This window comes from Amblyomma mixtum, chromosome 1 (genome assembly GCF_055824585.1).
Source record: "Amblyomma mixtum isolate Tamu chromosome 1, ASM5582458v1, whole genome shotgun sequence".
In the NCBI taxonomy this organism is placed as follows: Eukaryota; Metazoa; Arthropoda; class Arachnida; order Ixodida; family Ixodidae; genus Amblyomma; species Amblyomma mixtum.
Window position 1 is genome coordinate 271,865,922 of NC_143012.1, and position 13,207 is coordinate 271,879,128.

General features: G+C 42.8%; 1 protein-coding gene across 6 annotated transcripts in view; it reads right to left on the minus strand.

Moving 5' to 3' along the window:
- The window catches only part of Synd (protein kinase C and casein kinase substrate in neurons protein Synd), a 117,548-nt gene that overhangs the window by 7,578 nt on the left and 96,763 nt on the right, over nt 1-13,207 (minus strand). For 5 of the 6 annotated variants that reach the window (XM_089565922.1, XM_089565924.1, XM_089565923.1 and 2 more), the window contains 4 exons: nt 12,813-13,039; nt 9,036-9,156; nt 6,575-6,685; nt 426-643 (listed from right to left, as the gene is read on the minus strand). In XM_089565922.1, coding sequence (XP_089422048.1) covers nt 426-643; nt 6,575-6,685; nt 9,036-9,156; nt 12,813-13,039 — 677 coding nt within the window. The remainder of the gene's footprint in view (nt 1-425; nt 644-6,574; nt 6,686-9,035; nt 9,157-12,812; nt 13,040-13,207) is intronic. The other variant, XM_089565927.1, reaches the window with a different exon arrangement.

The following is a 13,207-nucleotide window of genomic DNA, read 5'->3' on the forward strand; positions in this document are numbered from 1 at the left end:
TGCTGCAGGCAGTTATCTCGTCTGTTAGCTCCCACTGAAACGTACCACGTGGGAAAAATTGTGCACACATAAGAGAGTTCTGGCAGAATTTTTTTTTATGGATTACCGGCTGCCAAGTTGGGGGATGCAGCTCTTACACAAGTATATACAGTATCCGAGTGAAAGTTTTTTTTTTTTTTAATAACCCGGCGTAATAAGTTAGGGGGTGTACAAATTATGTGAGTAAATACGGTACCTGTTGCTACTGTGATACCTGAACTAGATTTAGACACCAGTTAGCCACCAATCCAACTACTGTTTCTTCTCGGTGACCAACACCCATAGAGACCCACATTATGTTTCAGTGAAAGCCTGCTCATAAACTCCTCGGAGTCTGAACCTTTGATGTTTGCACAATTTAGAGATGCAATGGTGGTAGTTCTTACGTGTTTGTGGTGCCTGTTGGTGTCGAGTTGTTGGTAGTAGCAGCTGTGGAATGATTGGTGCCCGTGGTATCCTTAGATCCCTTGTTGGTGCCCTGGTTCTTGGGCGCACTGGGCACCACACCGTCAGTGCGCGTGCTCACACTTGTCAGCGTAATGCCACCAGCATCGAGACCTTTTTTTTCCTTGCGATGAATATGCTGCACTTCAGGTGTGTATTCCTGGAAGCCATATGCAATCCATCAGTCAAAATGCAAAGCACTACACCTTTATATCCACATTAATCCCAAAGTATCTCTTCACACGTTGTGGCATAGTGATCAATTGGTTTGGTTTGGTTTTATGGGGTTTAACGTCCCAAAGCGACTAAGGCTATGAGAGACGCCGTAGTGGAGGGCTCCGGAAATTTCGATCATCTGGGGTTCTTTAATGTGCACTGACATCGCACAGTACACGGGCCTCGAATTTCTCCTCCAAAGAAATTCAACCGCCGCGGCCGGGATCGAACCCGCGTCTTTCGGGACAGCAGCCAAGCACCATAGTGATCAATTGATGGCACAGTAATGCAAGGACTTTGGGCATGACACATACATCAACGGATAACTTTCTGTAATAAATATCAATATATATGTAAAAAGTGAACAGAAAAAATGGGCTTCTAATTGGTCTGTCACATTTTGCAAATACTGCACACACAACCTACATAAGCTAAAGTGCAGATAACCGAAAACTGAGGTGATCGTTTTCCATGTTGCTTTTACTTGCACTCAAAGTAGCACAACACTGCACTGCATTCAGCACGGATTCGAACTTCATTATGCAACATTTAGACACACGGAGAGGATGACCAAGCAATGCATTTCAGAAATAATGAATTAAATTAAAGATATAATTCCATTTATCACAAGCACACCTAGGTGTTTTAACATACTAAGATCTAGAGTAGTAGCAGTGTTACCACAGATCGCTGAATGATGAAGCAAAATTGGAGAGTAGAACATGCATGCAATTGCTGTGTCACATTCAGATGCAGGATCAAACAAGGCACTGCATGAAATTACAGCGATGTTAGCATAGGGAAAGGAAGACAAATCAATTGTTATGCATAGCATGGAGGACTAGCAAAAAGAAGTTTGAATGTTGCTCGGACCAACAGCATGGAAGGATAAGAAATACGAGTTAACGCATCCACAGATGGAAACCCAATTTAGCATGAGCAGCCACTTAATGAAGCACGGTACAGCAGAGGAACACAGAGAGCACAGCTCAAACACTCAACTGCTGATAGTCACATTGCAAAGTAAATGCTTCAATTAAAGCACCAGATAATTCAAGCTTGTTTCTTTCATACAGAAGTTACGGCTAGCAGTAGATTTCGTTTTGATACCACATGCGTCATGTGCAGTACTTGCCTGTATGGCGCAAAGGAAATTAAAACTAGTCCCTGTGACAATGTCAGAGCAAAGAAAGAAAGCACCGCAAAACTATGGTGCCATACACTGCTATAGATGGATACAATTTAAGACTGCAGTGAAGATTTGCCTGCACTCATGACCACCACAAAAAATTCCTCCGCGACAAGAAAGTAGCTCATTGTAAAGATTTTCTTGTTACAAGAGAAGCTAATTGCAACACAAAATTGTAAGCTCAAGAATTTCGACACATTTGTCTGGTTTAATATCAAAAATTACAAAGCTGGTTTTGTTTACTGTTGTGGCTGGTCAGCAGAGCAATGCAGGATGCCGTGAACCGGGGCTCATTGTTGCCAAATGCTGTTTCTGAATAGTTGTATCCTACTATGGGAGAGTCTAATGCTTACTGTAAGGACCTCTATAGGGCTTATTTCAAGAAAACCAATAAGAAAAATAACCAAACATGCTTAGGTAGAACCAAAAAACTGAGCAGTAATCCAGGGAAGCCGTTAGGCCTGTCCCTGAAAGTGATGCAACAACTGAAAGTAATCCCCGACTACTATAGAGCAGACTTAAAATGAATTTCAGACAAAGAAATGAAATGATGACTAAGGTGGAGATGGAAAGCATAAGCTGAATGCTGCAATCATGGAAATTGAAATAGTAGCCAAATGACATTCCCATTCTTGATAAACAGCTAGAAAGCACCGATGCGAACGTAAATATTGGCTAGAACAACCAGAACAGCTGCGCAAAGTACAAAACTACACACAAAAAAGGAGGCAGACATGAACGTAACAAGAACTTCGATGTAGTATATCTTTCCACCACTTAAGATGTGAGGCCACTTTTAAAAAGAAATATTTTTAATAAAATTCAAATTTTCAAATTTTGTTTCATAAAAATGCTGAATCATTCCTGAATGAACTGTAAAAAAAAAAAGTTTCTAAATAACATCGTTATGATGCAGCCAAATTGATAACTGCCTGCACGTTTTGATAAACCAAAACTAAACATTTTCCGGCCACAGAAACACCTAATTCTTGCGTGATCAGTTAATTTTTCTTGTTCGTTTTTCAGTTTAGACTAATAATAACTGTTCATTACCATCTATGTCTATTTATATATTTATAACTAAAATGCTCACGAAAGCAATGCAAGACGTTTGGAACACATTCAACAGTTATGTCAGGATACTAACACTGAAGTCTGGTTTGTATGATGGCTTGTGTCATTTCGAAAATGGCAACAGAGGTACACTAGAGGTTAGAAGCACATTAGGATCAAATCAAACCTGGTCCACTAACACTGAAAGCTTGTGTAACAGGCGACCAGCAACACGTATGAAAATTTCTTTTAGTGTACTGATGCCACAAGAAACACAAAATAAGTAAGCTGCCAGATGAGCAAAATCAAGGTAAAGCAAGACTAAGGAGGTTGGTTGGTTTATGGGGTTTAACGTCCCAAAGCGACTAAGGCTATGAGAGACGCCGTAGTGGAGGGCTCCGGAAATTTCGACCACCTGCGGTTCTTTAACGTGCACTGACATCGCACAGTACAAAGACTAAGGAGGAAATGAGCTATAGATAGGGAGGGTTCTAAGTCTCTGGGACATTGGTTTATGGCATTTGTAACTATTTCGAATCTTCTTCCTCGTTTTTCTCAACACACTCGTTTTGCCATTTCTCCTTACACGAGAAATTCTAGCCTTACAACTATGTACGAAATTTTTCACTGAAACTTTGTACACTTAGTATACATCTAGATGTGTAGTGAACCACAAGAAATGAAATTGTGCAATCTTTTTTTACTGCTTTGTTTTTTCTCAAAAGATGCCTACATGAAAACCATAGTTTTTTGTTCATTCCCCTATTACATGGATACAATTGATGATACCATAATTATTTTGGTTCATTGCACAGCTCCTCTCTTTATGTGCATAACAGCAAAAGCAATCTCACTTGCGATAACTAAATGTTATGACTGCTGGCGTCAGATGTACATATAGTGCATTAAAAAAATTAAAACCAAATTTTGTTTTCATTTGTTCTGACGTTTTCATCAGGACAAAACAACCTTCTAGTTTTATGATTCTATCAGGTATTAAAAAATTTTTCTGGAAAAGTCGACTCATACCTTAAAGAACGGTGGGGGGGGTGAGGGTCTTTTTTTTTTTGTCAACATATCTTGCCGATTTCAAATATGCATTTAGATTTCACATATCTCGCCCGCAAGGAAATATATGGCAAAATAACACACTAATTGGGCCAGTTATTACAGGCTCTTATGGTAATTTCTCAGTTAAGAAAATTAAGAAAATGCAGACATCTGCAAAGGCCCACCACACATACTAAGGCTAAGGAAAAGCCTATAAATTCATCTTGTAGCTTATAAATAAAGCCTGAAAGAAAAAACAATGAGGCGGTGATTAGCCCACACCTGACCTAACTACTAATCTTATGTTTTTGAGACCTGACGCTGCACTGTAACCCATGCACCTCTTCAGTGGGCTGGCGCAAAAACGATCGGAGGACCCCTGTTGCTAGGCCAAAAAATAGCCTGGCCATGCAGCTTGCTCTTCAGCTTCAGCACTCGCCTGTCGGCCTGTGCACTTGCCATAGTCCAATCCCAGCGCCGTGCTACTTTCAGACCCCGAATGGCACGTCGATGGTCATTTTTTTTCCTTTTTAGAAGCAGTCTCGTCCTCTCGCTCAAGTTTGCGTTGTCCTTACAGCACGCCGAAACTGGGCGCTCATGTACTTGCATGATGAAGCTGCCTCAGAAGGCTTTACCACATTTTTAAGTTTTTTTTTTTTAAAGGGGTTGAGGGGACTTTCATAAATCGACCTTCGGATAACTCAGGCATGTCTTCCGGTCCACTGAACTCCAAAATAATGCGGTTTTACAAGCCATCACATTTTTGTTGCCTGTCTCGTTTTACTGATTTAATTTTGCACGACAACATTTGCAGGTTAGTTACTGCTATGCTGCTGAATCAAGTAGTATACATTTCTGTGCACAATTTTTTTTTATACGGTGCTGAGTCACTCCAGATTTTTTTTTTAGTTCAGTTTCAAATACCGTACTCTATCTTTTTTTTAATTAAGGGCACAACAAGCACAATTTTTTTTTTTTACGGAGCTGAGTCACTCCCGTTTTTTTATTTTATTTTCAAATACCGTACTCTATCTTTTTTTCTTTAAATTAAGGGCACAACAATTTCTTGTTTATCATTTTCTGAAATAATTTGTTCGTACTAAACAGATGTGTGATTTGACATTTGCAGCTGCATTTTTATTTATATTCAATTCGTATTCGAAAATTGAGATATTTGCACATCCCTAGCAAATGCACATTTGAAGTTGGCACTCTATCATATATAGCAGCATGCTAAGTTTCAGCAAGGTATCTTGACAAATATAAAACAAGTTTCTAATAATCACACTCACCCCCCTTAATTCTATGTACACGATGTGCAAAATGCACAGCATGAACATAGGATGTTTAGTGGTACAGTAGGACATGCTGAGAACAATCTAGACTCTTCGAAGTGGATAAACAGCGGACGACTCTCCCGAAAAACTACCCTGCTAGATGTACACAACAAGCTGCAGGCCGTTTTGCAGAGGTTGCATGATGGAGTATTCAGTACTTGCCTGTTTTGACCCTCACAAACATTCAGTGTTAAAAATACTCCACTCCCATTCGTGCTGTTCACATGCCACTTAACTCTCACCGATGCACAAATCCGACAATTCCGGGGGACCTCAACTCTAAAGGTGATATGTACACTCTTGTGCAAATTGTGAATGCAGAACTTTTACTGGAAGTGAAACAGCTAGCAGCGATTCTAGACGATTATACCACCCTTTAAACACTGTACACAAGATGCTTTTTTATGTCCCCTCGCGAATGCAGCAAATATTACTTCTCAGAACAATGTGCCTGGTAGCATGTCATTCGCCCCCTTTTCATGCAGATAGGTTTTATGAACCATAATAGTTGCCTACTAAGCTTCCAGCATCACGTGCATCTCTGAAATAAACAGTATGAATCCCCTGATCTCAAGTACACAGCAGATAAATCCTGACGTTTCAATGTTGCATTTCCAGTCACTGTGACAGTTTGAAGGGCACGTACAAAATTTTGTGAAAACAATTACCACTGGCGTTTTCCACTGCAAGCAAGACTGCTTTTCCTGAGGCCTGCATAAACTATTTGGACAGAAATATAAAATTTCTGAAGAAAAGTGGCGGGTAACACCTGAAAAGGATAACTGCACCTTCATCCCACCCCAAACAACTTCACTTCAACTTCAACATAAGGCTCCGAGTTCCTGGTAGGGGAAAAAAAGCTAGCTGCATTTTCTGAATTACCATTCTAGATTTAACTGCTCAGTTGAACGACTCCAGACAAGCAGACAAATATCTCTGTTGCTGCATAATCCTGTCCAAAGTGTGCTTATACCGCTGGCCAAAAGATGTCGATGTTACAAACATTTTCGCCTGACCTGTGCCGCTTTAATTAATAAGCAATTTTGGCTGCACTGGTTAGTAAGTCACAAAGATGAAACACCAAAGAACAAAGACACAGCATGCATGCAGGGCCAGAAAGGCTGCCAGCTTCATCTGAATAAACGGCGAGACCGCAGACAAGTGCAGAGGCAGAAGAGAGGAGACAGAGAGAACAGCTGAAAGAGAAAAATTAGGCCATGAGAGGCACTGGGGAGTTTTTCTTTACAGGCAGCTCCTCGCCGATCTTGTGCTGGTTGACGAGGGTGATGCCGCTCTCGGGGATTGCTGCCTTCTTGCTGCTCTTGCCTACGATGTCCCGGAATTCCTCCGAGTATTCCTACACAGGGAGGGGTCATTACTGAAGGAAGCAGACAGCCAAAGAGTGCATGAAAAGCAACAAAAAGCGCACTCGTACATCTTTTCTCACTCAAGTGAACACAGGTGCTCAGCGCAAGCACACAGATGCAGAGGTGAACGAGGGAAAGGGGCAGATAGCACAGTAAAACCTCGCTGATTCAGACTGAGTGGAACAAAAAAACGTCCGAATTATCCGAATGTCGAATTATCGAATCGCCCCTCAAAGCTGCCAAAAACCGTTTGTGTGAAAGCGAACTTCATTTAGTGGAAACCTGGGATATTGTTATCCCCTTTTAAGGCGAAAACTGTGACAACAGCGGTTTCGCACAGTTTGGCTTTACTATGACAATTGCTACTTGCCAACCTCACATACCTGCCAACCGGCTTTCAAATTCATAACACCTTTGCAACCAGGAGGGGGGGAGCCAGCGCACTTTTTTTTAAAAGCAAAATGTCGCATTGCGTCACCTGTTTAGTGTATGACGCGCTAGTGTGGTGCTGCACGTTAGTAAACGCACAAATGGCGACGAGTGCGGAATTTCCGTGTGCTGGAAAAACGGAAGTATCACGCGGCCAGAATCGAGGATGTGCGCAATGTTTTCAGAGCCTTGCCGGAGTGGTAATTACGACACCTTCGATAAAGAAACGAACAAACAAAAATGTCCGCGACAACGCAATCGTCCTTCTATATGGTGTGTAGCTCGGCTGGCTGACTAACAAGTGCTGAGGGGATTTAGCAAGTGCAGCCAATAGCCGCCACCACTCAAGGCTGGCGGCAAAGCTCTGAAAATGAAACTAAGTGGCCAGAAACTTTACCAGCTGGCCTATTGTGGGGCTCTGCCTTTTGTCAAAACACCTGCAGTTGCACACGTCATAGGAGCACCGGAAGCTATGTAGCATGCACTTCAGACCTGAGGACGAATATTTGGGAGATCGGTTTGTCGAGCAGGTCATATCGTGACACGGCACTGCCTCAGCAGTCCATCCAAATTGACCGAGCCAGTGCCTGGGCATCCGAATAAACAAGCGCACGGGCGTTTGATGGGACTGGCGGCAGTCCGGATTATCCGAACTAACGGGTGTTCAGGAGAAAGGAATAAAGGTTTATATAGTTGGGTAGAATTAACCCGCAATACATAAGTGGTGCGAGCGAGGTTCCCTTCTCCACCTCAACCTATGTGGAGTCCTCTTCTATCGGACCCATCTACTATCTGTACAATGTTCCAGCTGCTACAGCTAATTCCACAGATCGTACATACATAGAGTTCTCGTGGTGGTGCAAGGTACCACCGGCAACAGTGTGGGTTTTTTAAATAGAATTTTAAAGGTTTTTCGCAAATTAAATTTTCCATAAATTTGGGGCAAGATTCATGAAATCGGAAGAGTTGGCAGGCATGCCACTACTGATGCAGCCTGTTTACAAGATTAACTGTCACTATGTAGTGGTATTCACAAGACTTAGCACACCCGTTTACTTTCTCTGCACATTCAATGACACAGATTTGTTCAGCTGAAAACAAACTAGTCCAGACAAAAGTAGGGCTTGCCCTGCAGCCACAGATTTATGTAGTACAAGGCGAGTCCACAAAAAAGGTATGGCTCACATTTGTTTCACTGTTCATAAATATGACATGTGCCGCTGAGTAAGTCACATAACACTGCCAGATGCTTTCCACACAGCACAAAGTGTCAGGTACTTCCCCGAGACCTCACTTTCCTGCCCCTGGCCCCCTCCCATAATATCTAGTGTTTACAGGGCTCTTTCAGAACACCTCTTCTCATAATATATGTTTTAGGCTTAAAAACAAAAGCTAATGCTTTCACAAAATATGCTATGTGCCTAAACAAACTTCGTTAGCAATAATTCTCAGCCAGAAGTCAAAGTTGAGGGCACTTATTTCCGTAGATGTAAAACTATGCCAGCATTAGTAGCTGCATTCATAAATCCAAACACAATAGGCACGTGGAGCAAAATGGCAACATTGCAAAAGCAAGGTTTGCAAACCTGACTTAAGAGTTGTGCAAACACAGCATATAAATGCATTACTACCCAAGCTGAATAGATACAGCCTAAGCAACAGTTCATGCAGCAAATAAAATGAAGCACAGAAGTTAAGCCTAAAAGAAAAGCACATAGCAGGGAAATAATATCGGAAAACATCTGATGCAGTGAAAGCTCCACAACTGCAAGCAAGTGAAAGTGAGAGAAAGCATTCTACAAGCTAATGCTCAAATGGAAAAAAAAAAACAGTAGTTACCAAGCACATACACAAAGGTAATTTGAACCTGGGCCAGTTCATTGCAGGGCGTGCAAAGTGGCGCAAGCTCACCTCAAACTGGGGCCAGTTCATTGCCATGCCAACACCATGGTTATTGGACCACCACTTGAGATCCTTTGATGCGTCAGCATTCTGTATTGTATGCCGATATTCTTCATAAATCTGGGGAAGCCTGCATGTCATGAAAAGATGAGAAAAATGTAACTGCACATTTATTTATTTATTTATTTACAATACCCCTAAGGGCCCTCGTGCGAGGGTATTACATAGGGGGGGGGCGATACAATCATAAAAATATGGCACAGGAATTTGAACAAAATACATGTAATAATGAATTAAAACTAGTAATGTACACAAATAATAACAACAAACAACGCAGAATAAAATACTCAGTAAATGCACATAATACAACAAAAATACCAAATCTGTTAGTTCGTGGTTTGCTTTAGCGAATGCTGAAACAATTGTGGGTTAATCTCAATAGCTATGTGTGATGGCAAGTTATTCCAATCTATTATAGTGCGAGGAATGAATGATTTCGCGTAGAGCAATGAACGGCATGTGATGCGTTTTATTTTGTTAACGTGGTCACGGCGAGGAAAGACTGCAGGGTGTGGCAAAAAGAAGTCGTCGTGGAGGGTGGGATGGTGACACAGTTTGTGAAGCAAGGTTAGGCGAGCGAAATGGCGTCGACATGATAGCGGTTCCAACTCGGCACGTTGTTTTAATGCTGTGACACTGGTGAAGCGTGAATAATCTGAAAAGATGAAGCGAACAGCACGGCTTTGCAGGGATTCAAGGTTGTTTATGATGTAAGCTTGATGAGGGTCCCATATGGCAGAAGTATACTCAACTTTCGGGCGGATTAGCGTGGTGTAAGGAAGTGTTTTTAAATGTGAAGGCGCGTGTTTGAGATTATGCCTAAGAAGGCCGAGTGCGCGATTTGCTGATGCTAAGATTGTGTTAATATGGTAATGCCAAGTTAGGTCAGACTGAAAGTGAACTCCTAGGTACTTGTAAGTTGTTGTAAGTTCAACTGTATCGTTATGGAGGAAGTAGGTTGTAGCAATTCGAGTGGAACGGTTAGTAAACGACATTAACTTTGTTTTAGATGCATTTAGAGACATTAGCCAGGAAGAACACCAAGCCGTTACAGCGTCAAGATCAGTTTGAAGTGAATGGCGGTCGGTTTCATTAGTAATATTACGATATATTACACAATCATCCGCGAATAACCAATTTGAGACGATACACACTTGGGTAGATCGTTAATAAAAATTTAAAAAAAATTACCGACGATTACGTTACTTCCTAATGCCAAATTTGAGCGCAGCAAATAAGCTGTTTCACCTTTTCGATAGTGAGTCAACCCCAGCTGCGGAGTTGGTTTCAGGGACAACGCCGCCGATGCCGACACAAACAATATGATACCCTCGCTTCCGCAGCGCTAAGAACCAGGTCTAGCCGTGGGAAGGTGGTCACGTATTCGTCGACGTGCCGGGGCCTACGTGAAATAACCGGTGCGTCGGCAACTGAAGAGCACCCTATCCGCCACACAAGAACAGGGGGGGGGGGGGGGACCCTTTCCTCCTCTTTCTGCATGGCAGCGCCGGTGTTCTATGCAGTCACGTTATCTTGACTCTCTAGCGGCGTCAGCGGCATCCAGCGGTATCAGTCGGTCGCTGCTAGCGCTGGGGGGATGAAAGGGGGGCGGAGCTGGTTACGAGGCCGACGACGACGCGAAACCCAGGAACGGACGCCAAAAAGCTGCGCTCTAAAAGCAGAGGGCCAAGTACACTTCCCTGGGGGACTCCAGATGTTACGGGGACAGAAGACGAGTTAAAGCCGTTGACAGAGGTGAATTGTTTTCTGTTATCGAGGAATTGTTTTATCCATGAAATAACGTTGGGATGGAGATTTAAGTTTGTCAATTTGGTTAGGAGCCTGTGATGGGGAACGCGATCAAAAGCTTTAGAATAGTCTAAAAATACTGCGTCAACCTGTAAGCCAGCGTCTACTGCGGAAAATATGTCGTTAGTAAATCCAGCGAGTTGTGTGTCGCATGAATAACCCCTGCGAAAACCGTGCTGGTATTTGAAAATGATATCGTGCTCCTCTAGATAATTACTAAAAATACTGCCCCGCAATGAGTAATATTGGTCAAATCTTTTAGGGGAATCCCCCAAGGTGGAGTTAATTTGTAATAAGGGAGTAATTACTCATTGGCATCCACCCGAGCGCAGCCATACGGCTACAAAGGAAAGCTATACAGCTTTCTCAGAAACTTCGCAGTTAAAGAAAAATTCGTCCTGGTCCGGGGTTCGAACCCGGGACCACCGCTACACCGGAGCAGTCGCTCTACCAACTGAGCTAACCTGGACGGCAAGCTTATGGTAGGGCGAGAGCGAATTGATCAATAACTCGAAGTGGGAGCAGTGTTGGTCAAATCTTTTAGGGGAATCCCCCAAGGTGGAGTAAATTTGTAATAAGGGAGTAATTACTCATTCGCTCTCGCCCTACCATAAGCTTGCCGTCCGGTTAGCTCAGTTGGTAGAGCGACTGCTCCGGTGAAGCGGTGGTCCTGGGTTCGAACCCCGGACTAGGACGAATTTTTCTTTAACTGCAAAGTTTCTGAGAAAGCTGTATAGCTTTCCTTTGTAGCCGTATGGCTGCGCTCGGGTGGATGCCAATGAGTAATTACTCCCTTATTACAGTGAGTAATATGTGTTGCCAATCTCAACATTGGATATTGTCCTAGATTTATGAGAAATTTTGTAACAGTGCCTTACTAAGGATTATGGTTCACTACACTGGAATTGTAAATTCATGCTTGCCTAGTTTGAACCACCCATTTCTTTCAACTGATGCCATGGCATCATCAATATCAAGTGTGCCGTATTTAGTACTTGCGTAATGTGCGCACTTTTTTTAAGGCTACAAAAAGGTAGTATGCAAATTACACAAAGATTCCATGACCACGTCCTGAAAAACAAAAACAAAAAACTCCACAAAGGTGATAATGTGCAATATATACTGTATATTGCCAGCTATACACCCTGCAGGTTTAGATTATCAGCAGTCAGTTGTATAAAGAAAAATTACAATGCTTTCCGCTATTATAAGTTAACAGTTTTCTGTTAAGGTTCAACAAGGGGAAGCTTTGGGCCAGTTGGTCTGACATGTTGGAGAGGAGGAATAACCGCGAACTTGACAGGACTGAAGAACGAGAACCGCTCGTCCTGTCCTCTTCTCGTTCTTCAGTCCTGTCAAGTTCGCGGTTATTCCTCCTCTCCTTCTGTTAAGGTTGTTTCTTTTTTTTTTTTTGAAACCCCACCTGCATGCACACTCAACTTAACTTATAAGGTGTAGAACACTCAAGCAATATGCCAAATATTTAAGGGACCCTGAAATGATTTCGGTGGGCATATTCTGTGTCAACAGATCTGTAGAGGTGGTCTTTGTGGGTATTCGAGTCAAATTTGAAAGCTCTGCGAGGACCCCATAATTCAGAACCCACATTCCCCAAAGCACTGGTGGGTGATTGCCAGCTACTGCGGATTTCACGCAATCTCGAAGTGGAACAATGCAGAGGAATTTAACAGATTCATTCGACACTACTGAAATACTCTCATAGGAGCTACCTCATGGTTCAGTCAGAGGCACTGAGCTTCCAATCCATTAGCCGCTGCTTAGACTCCACTACTCCTCAGGCACTTTTGTGGCCCAGGGTTGAATTAGGCTATGGCTATGTAGTCTGCATTCGTTCGACAGAACTTGTTCAGCACTGTCTGATCTGAACATTTCATCGCCCTTCCAAGTGCTGCTCACTCGGGATCCACAGAGATGTTGAGGCAGCCGTGGATGGCGAACAGCATCTCCTTGAAGAACTGCAGACGCCGCTGCTCAAACTCCTGGCACTTTTCAAACACCACGGTCATGTCCTCCATGTATTTGGCATTGTAGTCGTTGATCTCCTGCAGGGCCGCTTCGTAGCGTTCCCGAGTGCGCTGCACTTCCTCTTTGCACTTGGCCACCCGGTCCTGAAGCTTTTTGACCTGCAGCAGCAACCAGTGCGATCGAGTCGTCACAGGGAAGCGTAAGAACTAGCAGAAAACTATTCAAATGCTTCAAATGAATGAAATTCAAATAGAAGACTTTTTAGCTGAATTTTGTTCTCATACACTCGAACAATTCCCATCGAGGTCATAGAGTTGGGTCAGTGA